The sequence below is a fragment of the Aedes albopictus genome, chromosome 2 (assembly GCF_035046485.1).
Source record: "Aedes albopictus strain Foshan chromosome 2, AalbF5, whole genome shotgun sequence".
Taxonomy (NCBI): Eukaryota; Metazoa; Arthropoda; class Insecta; order Diptera; family Culicidae; genus Aedes; species Aedes albopictus.
In genome coordinates this window covers 387,018,420-387,038,324 of record NC_085137.1, presented here as the reverse complement: position 1 = coordinate 387,038,324, position 19,905 = coordinate 387,018,420, and the positions used below count along the sequence as shown (strand labels likewise).

The 19,905-nt window shown below is 40.5% G+C and overlaps 1 protein-coding gene across 2 annotated transcripts in view; it reads left to right on the top strand.

Moving 5' to 3' along the window:
• The window catches only part of LOC109399373 (peroxidasin), a 559,373-nt gene that overhangs the window by 301,701 nt on the left and 237,767 nt on the right, over positions 1 to 19,905 (top strand). For both annotated transcript variants that reach the window (XM_062853163.1, XM_062853162.1), the window contains exon 4: positions 15,130 to 15,365. In XM_062853163.1, coding sequence (XP_062709147.1) covers positions 15,130 to 15,365 — 236 coding nt within the window. The remainder of the gene's footprint in view (positions 1 to 15,129; positions 15,366 to 19,905) is intronic.

Here is a 19,905-nt window from a genome sequence, read left to right as displayed (position 1 = left end):
TCAGCATCTAGAATGTGTAAGACCTACTCATAAGTGCATAATTTCAAGACCATACCATAAATGTGTAACAGTTACACATTCACAAAAACAGCTCGAACACTCGTCTAGATGCGAAATGTCGATATTTTTTGTTATCCATTACATACATACATTTATTTGTTCAACATCACATTTAAGACAAGACAAAATCAACAATAGTACGCCACAATACACGGTTCGTGGCTGCCGCTCTCCATCCTCGGTCGCGCCCAATGCTCGACAGGTCACGCTACACCTGGTCCGCCTATCGTGCTCACTGCGCTTCACGCCTTTTTGTGCCAACCGGATCAGTAGCAAAGCAGGGTTGTTGTCCAGCATTCTTGCAACATGGCCTGTCTACCGTATCCTTCCGGCTTTGGCCACCTTCTGGATGCTGGGTTCGCCGTAAAGTGCAGCGAGCTCGTGGTTCATCCTTCTCCGCCACACACCGTTCTCCTGCACACCGCCGAAGATCGTCCTTAGCACGCGTCGCACGAAAACTCCGAGTGCTTGCAGGTCCTCCTCGAGCATGGTCCATGTCTCGTGTCCGTAGAGGATCACCGGTCTTATTAATGTTTTGTACATGGTGCATTTGGTGCGTGTGTGAATCTTTTTCGACCGCAGTTTCTTCTGGAGCCCGTGGGAGGTCTGACTTCCGCTGATGATGCGCCTCCGAATTTCACGACTCACGTTGTTGTCAGCCGTCAGTAAGGATCCGAGGTAGACGAATTCTTCCACCACCTCGAAAGTATCCCCGTCTATCGTAACATTACTACCCAGACGGATCTGGTCGTGTTTGGTTCCGCCTACCAGCATACACATTGTTTTTGAGGCATTCACGACCAGTCCGACCTTTACTGCTTCGCATTTTAGGCGGGTGTACTGTACAGCTTGTCACCGTTCCAAATGTCCTGGCGATAATGTCCATGTCATCCGCAAAGCACACAAATTGACCGGATATTGTGAAAATCGTTCTCCAACTGTTGAGTCCGACTCGTCGCATCACACTTTCCAGAGCGATGCCCGAGCAGAAGAGAATAACAACAGCATAACAAAATGCGTTATTTTGGCAAAATAACTGCATAATGGAATTAGTAATTTTCATGTTATTAACATAACATATTGAGTTATAAACTTGTCTGTCATAAGCGGCAAAATAACAAGTCACATAACAAAAATTTGTTCCTGAAAAATCAATTTAATAACATGTTTTGTTAGTGGCAATAACAACTTAATAACAGTGAATTTGGGAAATATTTCAATAACAAATTTTGATATTAAAGAGTTATTGATAACATTCCGAAAGCAAAATTAGGGTAAAAACTAACTTTTTTTACTCATTTTTGGGTAATTATTTTAAGTGTGTTATTCTATTTTTAGAAAATAATAGGTCACACAAAAAAAAATTCGAATTCATTATAAAACTTACAAACATGGACGGGATTTGAACCTCCAATCCTGCTATCGTAAATTTTCAGTCGCCTTTACCAATGAGGCTATCACAGCACTTGCATTGAGGGACGATAGAAGCTTTACTGGTTCTACGTATTGCCAGTTTTCCTATTCCCCCATTTCATGTTTGCCAGTCGCAGGACAAAAATAGACAGAGATTTGAATGCAAGATCAAACAATGAACCTCTCTCTCTTACCAACAGCGCTATCGCGGTGCGCAGACATGTGCACTGTAACACTAATAACAGTGGTGGCGTTCGCAGGGCCCGTCGTCGGCTGTTTCGGAACAAAGAGAACGACGAAAAAGTTGCTAGTCGACTATTTATGATTAAGCTTCGTCATGGGGCGCATTTTGGCGGCGACAAAAATTCTTTCCAGACGGAGATGATTTTTTTTTAATTTTTTGTTTTGTTCGCGTTGTGAGAACGGCGATTATACACGTACCTACGTGAGCGAAGGTAAAAGGTAATTATATCATATGCCGATATAATTACTTCTGCAGATGCTGTTTAGTTTTATTCTGTTTTAGATTATTTTTAGTAATGAAAAAATATATTTATGGCATAATGTCAAACAATATATGATCGAATAATAATAGATCGAAAGAAAAAAGTTATAATAGACAAATGCAATCATCAATTGAGCAGAATTGTCTGTATAGTTGACATTGTTATTGATTAGAGTTATTTAGTAGGTACCATATTTGCTATCTCCACTCTCACTAACATTCATTACTTCGTAATACATAGTCTGTTCGGTACTTTTTGACGTTATAATTAGAGGTTAGAATAGCAGTACTGTTAAAATGACATATAAATTCAACAAAGTTTACTCATGTTTGAGTAAATAAAAAAAAACTCATTTGCAGATGTATCACTTTTTGAAGCTATAATTTTGCTTAACCTATAAGAATTGGGAATCGTAGAAAATTGATAGGAATTTGGCACCGTAACGGGACTGGGATATTAAAAGAAGGAAATTAATACAAAGATAAACATATCAATAGCTATGATGCTATATTTACTCAAAACTCAAATTATAGCAATGAATAAAATAAAAAATACGGAAGAGTCTGATGAAATTTGTAGAAGTAGCAATGCCTTTATTTTTTACTTCATAATATGAAACAGCAGACAATAAAATAAAGAAGGTAAACTATGTAATGGTTATATCTGCGATAAATTTTCTCCGATTTTGACAATATTGATCTCATTTGATCCAGATTTATTTTTTCCATCAAAAACAAATCCGACTGAACCGATCTGGTCATCGTGAGTTAAGAAAAAACCCGAATTGCCATACACGTGGAATTTTCCATAGACCAGCTGCAATTGGCTTCTTTAGTGGTGTTGAGATTATTCCATATTCACAATCTACATGCCAAACTGAGCCGAAATCCAAATTTTCATGAACTTTGGTGCCCGGGAACCTATTTATTCACGAGAGACCATATCTTTTCAATACGCTAACTCCAACAACGCCGATATTAGAATAGCTTAGAAGCAAAGGGGTGTAAGTTACAAAAACCCACTTTCGAGTAAATGAGCTTTGAAGTTTTCACCAGTTTTTCATCCTATTCAAAATGTATGGAGTTTCAATATCAACCCAATTTTCTCTGATTTACTGTAATTTTTCTTATCATCATAAAAATAATCTTTGAAAAGTTCCTGTGAGCTTGAAATCTGAAGATTTTTTTATATGTTCAGCTCAAACTCGACAAAACGGTCACTTACACCTCTTTGCATCTGGCCCCTCAATAGCATAAGGATATGTTCCAGAAAATTTGGACTTTTGGGAATACCGCGTAACCCAATCGTTCTATTCGCATAACCAATCAATAAAAAAAAAGATTTCTTATTCAAACGAGTCGAAGTTCACTTAAATCGGTTCAAAGTTGAAAAAATATGAGTACTTTTCAGTTTTGAGGGTAGCCGGATACGCTTCCGGCATTCTACGCAATGAAAAACAAGCAAAACTGCAGCCCCTCAACAGCAATTGAATGTTTTTTTTTTTAATTTTTCAATTACATAGAATAAAGCTGTTTCCTTATAAGCATTTTCTGATCTTTTACCTGCTATCCATCGACCTTTTGCTCTACAAGCAATGAAAAAAACGAATACTTAATCAAATTTCTCATTTTTTGTAATATAGCTAAAAATTAAAATGATTTCATATTATGATATAATTATGTTATTTTTGCAACTGATTATTTTGTTCAGTTGCAAAAATAACAAAGTTATAACAGAGTTTGTTCTGATTTATTTGTAACAAAACTAGTTACAAAAGATTATAATATATTTTGTTATAATTTAGTTTGAAAAAGTTTGAAACAGTCCATGTTATAACAAAATTATAACATAATTTGTTAGTTATATCACATTAAGATATAATTATGATATATTATGATATATTATCCACTGGTGCATGCTCCGTGTGTCCCTTGTCTAGTGTTTAAGTTTCATTCAGTCTGTGCAGCCTCTGGCTGAAGACGGTGTCCGCGTCTTTTTTTTTCTTTTATTGTTATGTTCATCTAGTCGGGTATGGCCTCCACTTTAGCATCCTATTCTACATCATATATGACTTCGTGATGGCTGAGAATTCTATATATTTAGACCAACATGTGAGAATGCGAACTTCAGTTTCTCTCTTCCCTAATAGGTGTATTTTCAACTATTCATGTACCTATCTTTCAAATAGGTAGATCCGACTTCATCCTCTGGAGCGACAGGGAAAACATGTGAAATACAAAATATTTCTGAAAAATCCCATTCAAAACCATCTACAATTTTGGATTCAGCTGTCTGTATTAGCTTCGTTCAAACAAGTTTACTCCATAAGTTTGACATTTTTATCATTGAAATTCGCATGTCAAAGGCGGAATCTGGAACGTCCCTTTGAAAACCTTAAAAACCTTCAATATCGTCTGCTATGTTCTCGTTTAGATGTATGCAGGGTACTGCGCCACTTGGGCAGTGGCTGGTATTTTGGGTACTTTTCAGCTACAACTCAGGCAATTTCAGAAATTTAGCAAAACCTCGCGCCGCCCAGCAGGGACTTTGTTTTGTACACATTGCAGCAAGGTTGCAACCATTCATTTTCAAAAATTTACATTCATTTGCTATTATCTCAGTTCAGAAGCATGCTATCGACAAACAATGTATGGATGAATTTAACCTTGTAGTTTTATCTGAAAGTTTGCCGAATAATATTGGGGTCGCACACGCATACCAAAGTCGTGAGAGAGCTGTGAAGGCAACTCTCCACGCGGTGAATATAAATTTCATTCACGCTGTGGAAAGTTGCCTTCACAGCTCACTCACGACTTTGGAATGCATGTGCGACCCCAATGTTATTCGGCAAACTTTCAGATAAAACTACAAGGTTAAATTCATCCATACATTGTTTTTCGATAGCATGCTTCTGAACTGAGATAATAGCAAATGAATGTAAATTTTTGAAAATGAATGGTTGCAACCTTGCATTACAGCACCTCCATGTCACGTAATATACCACACCTCTTATCAAATGTGATACCGTAAGCGTACCATACTTTGCGCACCTAGGGCCCAACTTGCGCACTTTTCAAAAAATCGTTAAACAGTTTTTCTGGTGCATTATGCAAACTTTTTCCCACGGAATACTAGCTAGTGATATGGGGCATGCACTTTGTCTCAGTTTGGATGTAATGATAAATGGAAGAGGAAGACAAATTGATGAGTGAATATGCAGTTGCTTTCCCTCAAATGCTGTAAATAACGTTGTAGAATGACGTAGGTTTTGTTTCAAAATTTGTTTTAGTTTAGATATCAATACCATTAAGTATTTGTGCACTCTCAATAATACAATAATAACCAAACTTGTTCCACAACAGAATGTAATATTGAAATGTTATTTAAGGGCTGTATACCAATTGCTTGGTCATAACAAAATAAGATTATCCAACAAAACATGTTATGGAAACGTAATGCCTTGATAATTCAATAATAACAAAACAAGATATAAAAACAGGTTTTGTGATTTCGTAGTTATTAATTTGATATTCCCCTCTGCTCGGGTGTTGAAGAGTAGGCATGAGAGTCCATCACCTTGTCGCAGTCCCCGGCGATATTCGAATGAACTAGATAGTTCATCCGAAACCGTTACGCAGTTTTGCACACCGTCCATCGTTGCTTTAATCAGTCTAGTCAGCTTCCCAGGAAAGCCGTTTTCGTCCATGATTCTCCATTGCTCTGCGCGGTCGATACTGTCGTATGGCGCCTTGAAGTCGATGAACAAGTGGTGCGTTGGAACCTGGTATTCACGGCATTCCTGGAGGATTTGCCGTATGGTGAAGATCTAGTCCGTTGTCGACCGGCCATCGATGATCCGGCTTCACTTCCCACGAACTCACTAGTTTTCGGTGACAGACGGTATAAGATGATCTGGAATATCGCTTTGTAGGCAGCATTCAAAATAGTGATCGCCCTGAAGTTCTCACATTCCAAATGGTCGCCTTTCTTGTGAATGGGGCAGATTATCCCTGTTCGGTTTCCCAGATCCTGACTATCAGCTGATGCATACAGGTGTTCCAACTTTTCTGGGCCCATCTTGATGAGTTCAGCTGCGATACCATCCTTACCAGCTGCTTTCTTGGTTTTCAGCTGGTGGATGGCATCCTTAATTTCCCTCAGCGTGGGAGTTGGTTCATTTCCGTCCTCCACTACCTTCTCCACGCCGTTCAGGTGCTGATCGAAGTGCTGCTTCCACCTTTCGATCACCTCACGTCCGTCCGTCAAGAGGCCGTCTTCTTTACCTTTACCGTGCCTAGTATTTAAGCATTATACGTAAATGATAAGAATTTGACTTCAATAGATATTGCCACTGAAGTAGAACCCCTCTGAAACGGCTAAATGTTCAAACTAATATAGATCTTGAAACACATTCAATTTGAAATTCCCTATTTGCTCAATTTTGACCCACTCTAATGCAGCACCTCAGAGCTTCCGGAGGAAGAATCGACCGACCGACGGAAAAGCCACTTGTAGTTTCTCTTCGCCTGTGGGGTTGGCTTACGGTTCATGGTGAACGTGGTTTTCCTGAGCATCTACCATCGTCATCGTCATCGTTGTCCAAGCCCTGAAGCAGCAGTGTCTTTTGCGGCAGCGGCGGCGGCGACGTTCGGTTCGGTTCTGTACCGTCAGAACGGATCACGCCTAAAGTGGAATGGCGAAAAATTAACAAACTAATATAATGAAAATTTATTTCACAGTGTTCCAGTTTGGCTGGCTGAGCGCTTGAAAGATGAGCTCCGCATGCTGCCGACATGAAGAGGATGAAAACTTCCGGGAACCAGCCAGTCCAAGAGGGTTGTTTCTGCGGTGGAAAAGATCGCAGATTTTTCTCATTTTTCGCATTCTTTTTTCTTTTCTCTACATTCGCTTTCGATGAATCCTCTCAGCTGGCATTCTTCGTAGTAGGTAAAAGTGAGGTAATTATTTTATTAAAGAAAAAAAAGTTTCCCCCTACCGGTGCGGTGTTCTGCTGAGTATTCTTGAATAGTGCTTCTGAGAAATTCACAACGGGTGAATATGGTCCGATATGTGGAGCGAATGCTTTTCTTCAGAAGTGTTTTCTTTCAATCAGCAGGAATTTCACTAATTGAAACCGAGGTTTCGTTCATATGCCTTTCAAGGGGCTAGTTTGGATTTCACAAGAAAATTGCACCATTAAATCCCAATGTCCCAGTGCACTTAGCGTTCGCTATGGATCACAAAGCACTGGTGATCCGACCAGCTCTAAGAAGTGGTCATAAGGTGCTATTTCGTTCATGATGGTTAACTTTTAGAAACAAGTAGAAAAGTGAAGAAATGTATGGTGTGTGCACTAAGGATAAAAATTGGCTTCACTTTGACTGTTGTTCAACTTGGTGAGTTCAACAGGTGAGTAGGGAGCGGGTCCACTTGGGCAGGTAATTCAAATTTGCTAATTTATATGCGAATAGGACCCCAGTCCAAATGGTCCCGCACCCAACAAACGTGCTTTTTTATAGAGTTCGTGCAATCACTGCAACTCACCGGCTTGAATTAGCATCGTCCAACGAGACAGTCTATACCCAGGTAACCACAAAGCATTTGAATAAGCCATACAGCAGACCGTATTAAGCATTTGAACTGCTTGCTGCCCTACAAAAGCATTCCGAATGCATAGCTGCCTTGAATTAGCATAATCTATGCTGCTCAAAAACTTTCGGCTGTTAATTAGCATTTCAACTGCTTCAGGCGTTTTCGCTTGGAAGCATCCCGAATGCTTTTTAGCTGCTCTTCAAATGCTAAGAGCAAATAGTGTGGGAGATATGTTATGTGTCTGACTGTTCATACTGTCTCTATCTTACAGAGTCGGTGCCTTCGTTGACAAATTTGTGTATATGGGTTGCTTATTTGTTTTTCCTTTACTCATCCAAAACCTCCGGAGCAAACATTGCTGCAGGTGGTTTGGATTGGTAACATGGCCATCGTCGAAAAATACGTACCGAATCGGTGGATGCTTTGACGAATCATAAAATTTTTCAGTAGAGGAATCATATTCTAGACCAAAGGAGGAATGAAAATGCTTTATACACTATGGAATATCTCTCTGAAAATATGTGTCGGTTGTTGGAACTGAAGCTGCTTTCCAATATCGTTCTTCATATTGGGGATTAAATCAGCGCACCTCATCGGCGCAGCTGTAGCGTATCCTGTAGCGTGAAGCAGAAACTTCAGCAGCATACACTATTGAGCAATCTCCGGATCGTAAGTTTAAACCACTATAACTACTGAAATATGCAAAAAAAAGTACCACCTAGCATCGCAGCTGGAGTGTGCGAGGACGAGGAAGCGAGAAAAGTGAGAAGCGAACGTAAATCTATTTTTGTTTTGCTTTGCTCGACGAGGCGTTACGCTTCTTTGACATTTTGATACGACGTTCCTGAAGGGGCTGCACTCAGACAGCCCGTTATTTTGCCAAAACCAGCTGTGTGGTAGCACTATAGGCGCATATACGTCCTATTAGCATTAATTGCTTTGTCGTAGAGACAACTATAATGCTGAAGAAATGCTATTTTAAATGCTTACTGGTTACTTGGGTACTTATTTTCAGTCCTGAGCATCCATGGTGGTGCAGAAAGCCGAATAGAAAGATCTACATCCTGGGCGATTGCCAGCCGTCGCTTTGACCTGTGGCCAGGTCAAATTTCTGTCGACTTGCTTGAATTCGTTGTTGAGGCTGCGCCGCCATGAACCTCTGCGTCTGCCTCTGCTGCGATGTCCTGCTGGGTTCCAATCTGTCGCTATCGGCTTTTTAAGACATCGACGTCGGAACTCCACGTTGGAGATACAATCGTGAGGCCTCCATGCACGAATTATATACCGCAGGCATCTATTGATGAAGACCTGAAGCCGTTGAATGTTCTTCACTAATACACACCAAGTTTCACTAGCGTACAGTAGCACAGATTTCAAGTTCGTGTTGGAAATTCGGATTTTGGTGCGTCGACTGATCTGGTTGTTTTTCCAAACATTTCTTAAATTTCCAGCCCTCGCCTTCTTGATCCGTGCACTTATGTCGATCTTGGTGCCACCATCGGCCGCCATTTGGTTATCCAGATATTGGAAGTTTTCTATAGCCCATCTTGACTATGATTCCCCATAGCTTTGTACGATCGTAACATATGCTGCCTTGAACTCAATGAACCAATGATGCGCTATGCTGAGACTTCTGGAAGACTTGCTGCACAGTAATAAATTGGTTCTTCGGCGAATGGCCATCGATGAACTCGGCCTGATAGTTATACTTTCTTGCAATCCTGATTCTGAGCACCCATGTGGGTGCACAAGGCCGAAATGAAAGATCTTCATTCTGGGCAGCTGCCCGCTATCATTTTAACCTTTGGCCAGGCCAATTTTTTGTCGACATCGTTTATTTCTTTGTATAGGCTGCGCATTCACGTTCGCTATCAAATTTCTCTTCTATCAGTATTTGATGGCATCGCCAATGGAGCTCCGCTTTGGAGATCCAGTTGAGATGCCTTCCCAGCAATTCCTATTACTACCACCCTCTGGTACTGTCCAGGTTGCGAGCAACCTTAGGGAAGATCGGATAACCATAACCACGGTGGTGGGAACTTTATTCTTAAACTGACAGGGAAGAGGGGATTTGCTTTTGCAACCCTGGGCATCTATTCTCTAGGAGGAGCTACTCACAACAGCATCTGTTCTCCATGTTAGGGGTGGCTGATAACGCTCTCGAGCGCCAGGGAAGGGTTCTTAGTGTAAATGTAGAAATGTAGAGTCAACAACAGAATACAGTACTTCTTCGATTATATCACGAATAAAAAATTAAATCGCGTGATATACTGGAGCGTGATAAAATTGAACCTTTTTTTCGAGTGCATTTATTGACCAGAATACACTGACGCACAAAAAAAAACACATTACAAAAACCAGTATTGATGGAAAGATAAAATCCTTATGTTTCCAATATTGGGTATAGATTGGCGACTCCCCAAACACTTGCTGGCACGGTTTCATTGTTCTACATGGAGCGAGGTGACAATAAACTGGGGAGCCGTAAAGGTCAAGTTTGGAAAAAATGCCCTATGCAACATTTAAAATAAATCGGACTCGTCACAATTACATAAAAATATCATTATTATCTTGAACAAAGATCTAGAAGTCATCCTGAACTGCTTTTTCTGCTGTATCATAGAGCGGTGTAAGGCTTTCCTTTGGATTTGTTCAAGACGAACCTGTAAAACGGACGTAACAGCCATTGCGAATTTCTGCTTCTCTCGATCCTCATAGACGTATTTCCAGTTTTTCGTATAATCTCTTATCAGTAACAGGTATAGCTGTCTCCCCCTATCTAATAACAGGATAAATAAAAATATGCATAGGAGAACCGGACGAAAATTAGGTGTTCAATAGTTGTTTCGTCCTTTTCACATGTTAGTCTGTCTAGACTTATTAAGATAAGGCCATAACATTCCTGTTAATACAAATCAAGTTCAGACCATACTTGACCCAGAGCGAGTTCTAAAACTTACCAAACATTTTGTCAAACCAACTATGAAGAGTACTTAGTCAAAGTTATAGCTTTGTACATCATTCCATTTGTTACATAAATAATTGAGAAGTTTTAAGACGTAATTCTGAATAATCGAGTCCGGCGTACAGCCTGTGATCCACTTGTGATACACAGAACAAAGCACTGATCTGCAGAATATCATTTCTAGGAAAACTTATATATGCTATTTAGGGGCCATGCACAAATTACGTCACGGTTTTAGGGGGGGATTTTGCATAACGTGACGACTCATACAAACAATTGTTTGAGCTCTCATACAAAAAGTGTGACATAGGGGGGAGGGTGGAGTTGAAAAAGGTCGATTTTTGCGTGATGTAATTTGTGTGTCAAGCCTTATCAATATTTCTGTCGATTATCATAACGTGATATAATTGAAAAAAATATCGTGCTTCAATCGAGAGTGATATAATGGAGCGTGATTAAATAGAACCGTGACAAAATCGAACAACCACTGTAATACGTACTGAGACCAATAATATCAACGACCGACCCCTGCGAACAAAAAGGATTTGCGATTGAATCGGGGAATATGAAATTGTCTCTAAACTTCATCGGGAATACTCATATACTGGCCGATATACTAAAGGACTACGGGTGTGACATCATAGTGCTGTAGGAGGTGTGTTGGACAAGATTCAATTCAACTTGATGGGCATAATGCAGAGTTCTGTGATCGGTTGGTAGCCGAACGACGAACGAATGGGTACGCTAAGGACCATTATAATCAACGTGCATTGCCCACTCTTAGGAAGTCGTGACTCACCAGCCCCATAAGAAATACACGAGTCGGTAAAGAAGCTTGTGAAAGGCTGACCTGGAGTAATCGCCGGGGCCTGTGGTATTGGCGTAGTGGTCACAGTTTGGTTCATAAGTGGATGGTCATGGGTTTGCTTCCCTGCCCCGGCACCTGCAATTTTTAACCAGTTGCTCTTCCACAAGAAACAAATGCCAATGACCCTCTCCTGAGCCCATAGCTCTCACGGATCCGGATAATTGGATATTGGCGAACGGCAACTCATATTGGACCCTCAATCGGACTACACAGTACATCCTAGCACAGTACGAACAAAACCTGTAAAATTATGACGGATCGAATGTAACAAAAGGACCCCGTCATATATAACGGAAATATCTGTGCCAGCTTGGATTTACACTGTAGATGACTGTTGAAAAAAAAAAAGAAAAATAACATTTGGATTCGAACGGGATTCGAATTCAGATCCTTGGAATGTGAGTGGCATGCCTGAGTACTCTTGACTATCTCAGCTTGTTGAAATCGAAAAAAATGTAAAAAATGTAAAATTCTGTGACATGTGTGAATATTACGCACCTCACTATAACAATCCGTTTCCGACATTCTTAGCAAACTGCAGTAGAATCACTTGGCATGATACGGGACCTCGCAATACAGGCGACTGGCTCCGCCAAAGCTCCACTCCTCAATGAGGCAGCAACACACTCACTGTCTCGTCATGATGATTGCTGTCATCGATACTTATTAGAGGAAGGACACGCAAGGGGAATATCACTAATCATTATTCACACCCCACAACATGTGATGCACATTATTGGAGCGTGGGATATCACAGAAGTTATCATGTAAAAGTTGAAATATCATGTAAACTTCCATTATATGCCATCTAATTCAGCATGACTCTGAGTGTTAACATGGCATATAACACAAATTCACGTGATATATCATGTAAACCATCATAACACTAGGTTTACATGACGAAAAATGAAGTTTATATGACGTGTAAATCTCATTATTTTTATCTGTGTAGCTGCTATAGAGAGTACAAAGAGAGAAACCGTCACAGCTGCGAGCAATCAGAGCGATCGCAGAGAGTTACTGGCATGATTTATAGCAGATGCATGTACATTTCCATCGAATATGCCTTAAAATCTGCAAACAAGTCGCCTGGTTGGTTGATATCTGAGCGGGCTGCTTCGCTGACACCAATATGCACGTGCTTTGCATCATTTCTGTCACAATTTTCAGTCGTTCTTCAATTTACGTGCTATTAAATTTTCGTATATTTTTGTTGTGTACACAGGCAACACGGCTGTGTTTGATCCCTGTAAGGGTACAGGATGTCGCCAGTGTTGGTAAAATCACACTCATGAACCGCTCCGTCGTGAGCAAACTCGCACGCGATTCTGAATCATTTTTTCACGCGCGAGATTTTCGTGCAAAAACTCGCTCAGACGAATCAAGCGCCAAAATCTCGTTCGCTTTTAAAACGAATCCAAATCAATTTCAACGGCATTCAATGTTATTGTACGTTGGATTTGCTTTGGTTCAATCATATAATCTTAAAAACTTCGATGTTAATAATAAGAACACCAAGAAATAAAGCAATGAGTGAAATCACGAGTAAACTCATGCATGATTTTTTCGGCGGTGAGTTTGACGAGTCAAGCATTGCGCGTGAAACAATTCGACTTCGAGATTTGAGAATCTGAGGTTTACCAACACTGGATGTCGCAATAGAGGAAAAGTTAAATGGATCTCTACATTCCCCTGAAACCGCTCTGAAGACCTTTGCAGGGCCCATATAGCCGAGGCGGTAAACGCACGGGTATTCAGCATGACCATGCTGAGGGTGACGGGTTCGATTCCCGGTCGGTCCAGGATCTTTTCGTAAAGGAAATTTTCTTGACTTCCTTGGGCATAGAGTATCTTCGTGCCTGCCACACGATATACACATGAAAAATGGTCATTGGTAGAGGAAGCTCTCAGTTAATAACTGTGGAAGTGCTCATAGAACACTAAGCTGAGAAGCAGGCTTTATCCCAGTGAGGACGTTACGCCAAGAAGAGGAGGACCTTTGAGAAGCCTTGAAACGCGTTGAAACGTCTCTAGAAACCCCATGAAATTTACCTGAGAGCCTCTGAACCACTCTGAAACCTCTTGAAACCTCTTGAACCGCCCTGAAACGCCTTGAATAGCTTTGGAACTCCTCTGGAACCCTCTTGAAACCTCCATGGAATTCACCTGCGAGCTAAAGCCCTTTTGAAACCCTCTGAAACGCATTGAAACACTTTGAAACGCCTCTAAAACCCCTTCAAAACCTACGTGAAAAACACCTGAGAGCTTCTGAAGCCCTTAAAACCCCTGTGAAACCTCCTGAAATGCTCTGAAACGCATTTAAATGCCTTGCAACGCCCCGAAATACCTGTGAAACCCCAATGAAACCTACGAGAAATTCACCTGCGAGCCTCTGAAGCCCCCTAAAACCCCTTCTGGGACGCCCTGAAACGCCTTGAAAGGCTTTAAAATGCCTCTTAAACCCCTATAAAACCTCCGTGAAATTCACCTGAGAGCCTGTAAAGCCCCCTAAAATCCCTGTGAAACCTCCTGAAATGTCGTGGAACGCATTCTGAAACGCCTCTGATTTCCCTATAAAACCCCCGTGAAACTCACCTCTGAAGCCCCACAAAACCTCTCTGAAACCTCAATAAACGCCTTGAAACACAAATGAAATCCATGTGAAACGCACCTGACAACCTCTGTAACCCCCTAAAGGAACGCCGCTGAAACTCCCGTGAAGTTCACCTGAGAGCATACGAAGCCCTCTAAATGCCCTCCGAAACCTTCTGAAGCGCCCTGAAACGCCTGAAAACGCCTCTGAACCGCCCTTAAACTCCCTTAAAATCTCTCTGACCATCTCCCCTTTACAGCTGAAAGCCTGACCCCCTTCCCTTTGCATCTGCAGGCCACTTGCCATTCTCAAACTTCTTTGCCACCTTGAAATCCATTGAGAAAATGAACTGAATTCATTTATCAATTTCTTGATTTTGCTTTGGCTGACCAAAGATGTTAGATGTTCATCTAATCCCATCCGAAGGAGGTTTGGATTGTGAAAAGAAGATAACCATGTGCGACTGTGGAATCGAGTTCAGTTCTAGGCCTGCTGGCGACGGAGATAGTCGAGTGACTCCGTAGCTTGAAGGAATAGAAGCGCCCGTCTAGCGAATTGGGAGTCGTGAGTTCGAGTCTCACCGAAGTACGTGGATTTCCTTTCAAAATTCAAATCTCAATTTGTTCATCGAGCACATGTTCTGTTGTGCACATGGATGTCAAAGCATTTTCAACAGTGTGAATTCATTTAGTTAAAAAATCTATTCAGGCAGTCCCGACTCGTTACCTAAATGGAGGTTCGGGTGTACATAATGAGATGAAGCTCTCAGTTTGATAAAAATGGAAGGGCTCGCTCATAGAACACTTAGCTGAGAAGCAGGCTTTATCCAGTTGGCTTACTCCACATAACATACGAAATGATTGATAGTGGAACTTCTGTTGGATTTTATTAAATAATTTGCCTAGCTACAAAGTACACAATTTTAGTCCTCACATAACAAGATTACCACCCACTGGGAATTAGACTTAGCATAAATAGTTTTCACACTATTATAGTTTACTTTGTCTTTCGTTCAACCAGCAGTGTCGTCGACACAGATTGTGCCACACGAACAAATCTCAAACTCCGCCCAACTCCAGATAACATTGTCGCACCAACTTCTGATTTCCTTCTCCATTTTCACCACTTCCAGATTCCTTTACGGCAACCAAATTAAGCGGATTCCCGAGGGCGCCTTCGGCGAGCTGCCAGCATTGCGACGCTTCAGACTCGACGACAACCCCCTGGAATGCGACTGCTCGCTGCTGTGGTTCCGCAAGTGGTTCCAAGGCCTTGGACACAACGCACAGGCCACTGGGCAATGTGCCGTGCCGGAGACGCTCGCCCGAAGAAACCTGGCTGACCTGACGGACGGGGATTTCCATTGCAGTGAGTATCTTTAAACTAGCTGAAACGATGCCAAATGACTGGAATAGTGTGCAAGAGCAAACAACGGCATAAAGCCAATCATTTCAGAATTGCACACCATTAAACGTATAACCATTTCGGGGCCGGCGGGCGAGGTAGTAGCAAAGAAATTGACCCCATTATCCCAACCATCAAGATAGTAATTTAGATCTCCCCCTGGTTCGTATCAGTTTCGATGGTCCTCTGCTTTAATTGCATTCACATAAACCGCCGGAAACAAAGATCCACTTCGGATCCGGCTTTCTGCGTCCTCTCGGATTTGCCTTCATCTAGTTCTAGTGCAACCATTCATCCTCTCAATCCTCCTTCAGTTCAGTTATATAACCGACTGGCCAACAGCAAGTCCATTTAATGAAATTCTTATCAAATTGCGTTCCCCAACTGAACTACGGACGAATCTTTTCGCACACGCAGTTTGGGGGAATCGGGGTGAAATGCGTTTATGATTTTAAATTCTTGCATTGGCACATACATTGTTGTAGATAGGCAACTTTTAATGATTTCCTTTCAGAACTTTTTTAGGGAATTCTAAAGAAACTCCTAGAGATATTTACAGAACAAAAAAAAAAACAAAGACCCTCAAAAGAATCTAGCTAAACCTCTAATGGATTTTTTGGAAAAATACTTGGCAAATTTTTGGGTAGAATGTCTGGTAGCAGAACTTAGGGAGATTCAGTTCACATTTGTGTGGCATTTTGTCAAAATTCTAAATATCTCGATCATTTCATGGGAAATTTCTGACAAAATTGATGTAAACATTCTTTTCTCTATAGAAACTTTGACCCATTCCCATTCCTGAAGGTATTTCCCAGAGCGTGGCACTCAGTACTTGATCCGTAAACACCCGGGTCGATCTTCTTTTGGTAGAAATGCAATATGTTCTTTGTCTTTAAACATTTTATCCTGGAGTCTTTTTTTATAGCCAAGGGGAATAGTTGTGCTAAGTTGTGCTACCTTCCCCCTATGCACCCTACCCCCTTTTGCTGGTAGCCGAAAAGACGTGGCTTTTTGTATTTTTTGAAAATTCTACATGTTTTTGCTCAAAATTCCTTGTTTTGCTAATCATCAATAGCTTTGACTATGATCCTTGACATGCAATGTACAGCATCCGCTCGATAACTGACTGCTCTTTAACTGGACTGCTTCTGTCAAAAATAAGCGAAATATAACCTCACATTTTACAAATTGGTAAACAAAACAAAATATAACAATAGCCTCCGGCTCCGGAAGCTCAGTCCAGTTATCAAGCGGCGCTCGCTTACTGGACTGTCGACAAAGCCCAGTTATCGAGCGGAAGCTGTATCAATACCCATCATAGTTAGTTGAAGATGTCAACCCAGAGCTATTCTAAGGCCTCCAAATTACTCTGAAGTTTGTGTCACAAATCTAACATTAACCAAATTTTATACACGATGAATGATCACAGAACACAGTCTACGGTACTCAAAAAGCCGCAACGCACCCTAGAAAATTCATGGTTCATGAATTGGGTGATCTAGGTCATCCAAACTACTATGGAATTTATTTTTTTAAGATCTACTGGATCTACCTTGATTTGTGTTCACTCTGTTCAAGAAATTTAGTCACTTTGATGTCCATTAAACCTCGCAATGCTACGAGCAACTTGACATTGTGGTAGTTGGATATTCCGTAAAATACAAAAGGCCTCCAATACACTTTGAAGTTTGGGTTACGATATCTACATACTGTATCATGCTTTAATTGCAAAAATATTCGTGGAATGTAGTCTATACTGCTGATTGAGCCTCATTACACAACTATAATGCTTTTGGTACATTCAGGGGTTATTCCAGGCATTCCAAATTATTCTGGAATTAGGACCTTCAAAATCTACAGACTCTACTCTTGTTTCTCTTCACTTTATCAGCATAATTCTTTCACGATTGTGTCTGTTGCATCTCATAGTATTACGAGTATACTATGTGTTACTAGATGGGTGTCTGCTGAACTTCAATGTATTTTGAAGTATGGGTCGCAATATCTGTAAATCTTTGAATACTTTTATTGTGGCAAATTCTCGCGGAATCTAATTTACGCTACTCTTAGAGCCTCAGAGTGCAATTCTGATAACTTAGCAACATTCACTTAGTGATCTAGGTCATCCACCCCGAAGGCTTTCTCCAAGAATAACTGCTAATTCACCTAGACATTCCTTCAGAAATTCCTTCACGGTATCCTCCACAAATTCATCCCGGAATTCCACAAGGAAATCATACAGGGATTCCACCAGGAATTCCTGCAAGGGTTGCTCCTTGAATTCCTTCAAATTTCCTCCAGGAAATCCTCCAGGGGTTTCTCCAGTGATTCCCCTAGGAATTCCTCCAGGGATTCCTATACGGATTCCTTCAGAAACTCCGCCACGGATAAACCAGATTTTTTTGGGAATTCCATCACAAATTCATTCAAAAATTACTTCAGAGACTTCTCAAGAAATTTACATTCTTCCAAGGCTGCCGTTTGGAATTCTTCATGGAACTCCTTCAATAATTCCTCAACTAATTCCTCCAAAGATTCATCCATAAATTCTTCCCATATAAGCTTCAAGAAATTCTCTAGAGATTCGTCCAGAACTCCTTAATGAATTTCCCCACAAATTCCTCCAAAAATTTTTTAGAAATTCCAAACAGAATTCTCCTAGAATTCCTCGAGAAATTTATCCGGAGATTCCTTCTGGGAATCCTCCAGGAATTCCTCCAACAAATACTCCAGGAATTCAGGATTCCTCCAGGAATTACTCTATGAATTCCTCCATTTCTCCAGGAATTCTCCAGGAATTATTCCGGGAAACACTCCTGGAATTCCTACACGAAATATTCCAGATATTCATCTAGGAATTCCTCCCTAAATTATTCTAGGAATTCCTCCAGAAATAACTGCAGGAATTCCTACAGCAACTTCTCCAGGAATTCCTCTAAGAAATATTCCAGGAAATCCTCCAGGAATTACTCCGGGGAATACTATAGGAATTCCTCCAAAAATAACTCCAAGTATTTTACTTGGGAATACTTTAAGTATTCCTCCCGGTAATATTTCAGGAATTATTTTAGGTATTTCTTCAGAAATTACTTCATGAATTCTTACAGTAAATACTCCAGGAATCCTTCTCTAAGAAATACCCCCGGATTTTTTTTAACAATTCCTTCACAAATTCCCTCCAGGAACTCCTCCAAAATTTTCTCCAGAAATTTCTTCATGAAATTCTTAAAGAAAAACTTGAAGAAATTCCTGGATGTATTCTTTAGGATTTCTTGTAGAAATTCCTGAAAAAATTCGTCACGGAATTCCTTAAGAGATACTTGGTGGAATTTTTTAAATATGTTTTAGAGGTATTTCGGGGGAAATTCTTGAAAGGGAATTCTGGAAGAATTCTCGGAGAAATTCCTGGGGGGATTCCTGTAGTTCTGGAGGAATTTCTTAAGGATTTTCTGGAAGAATTCCTGAAGATATTCATTGAAAAAGCTCTGGAGGTATTCCTAGAGGAGTTTATAAAAAACCTGGCCAAATTTCTGGAGGGATTCTTGAAGGAGTTTTTGCCAGAAGTATTGGAGAAATTCCTAATAGTTCCTGTAGGAATAATCGAAACAATTTTTAAATAAATTCCCGGACGGTTCTAGGAGAAATTCTTATCAGAAGTCTTGAAGGAATGCCTGGAGAAATTCTAGGAAGAAGTAACTTATGTCATTTTGTCGAATGGACGACTCGTCGATTACTCATTTGGTCGAAAGGCAGTCACGGATGAAACGACATTCTATGAGGCTGAAAATAATATTATAGAATTCGGTATTACTCCTACAAAAATCCAAGGAAGAAATCCTTGAAAGAATACCTGGACTAATTCCTTGAGAAACTCCTGATGGAATTTCTAGAAGAATGTTGAGAACATTTCTATAAGAAATCCATTAGTCTAATTTCTGGACGACTTTCTCACGAAGTCCCTGAAAAAATCAAATGGATGGACCCATGTAAAACGGTTCCGGGTCATTTGGTCGAATGCTCTTTGGCCGAAAGAGGAGTTATGATCTTAAGCGATCGTTCAACTGTTCTTCACATCTGTACAACTCGAAAGAATAGCCTATGAATTAAAAAAGGAAAATTTTCTGCAAATATATTAACAGTTTCAATGCCAAATGATCCCTGAATTGAAGAACTAGAAAGAACAGCGAATGATTAAAAGAAGGAAACATTACTGATGATCATATTGGCAGATGGAATGTCAAAAAGTTCCTCATAATTCGAAAAAACGTTATTCGGCCAAACAGCATTTGGTCAAATGACCAAACATCCTGTAAAACATCGTTTTTAAAATTCCTTGGAAATATTCCTGGAAAAAATTCTGACTGAATTCCTGAAGAAATTTATGGAGAAATTTCTTGAGATATCCTTGGAGGTAATCCTAGAGGAATTTCTGAGGAAATACATAAAGGTAATTCCCAAAGAAACCTCTATATTCCTGGAGAAATATCTCAGGCAATTCCTGGGA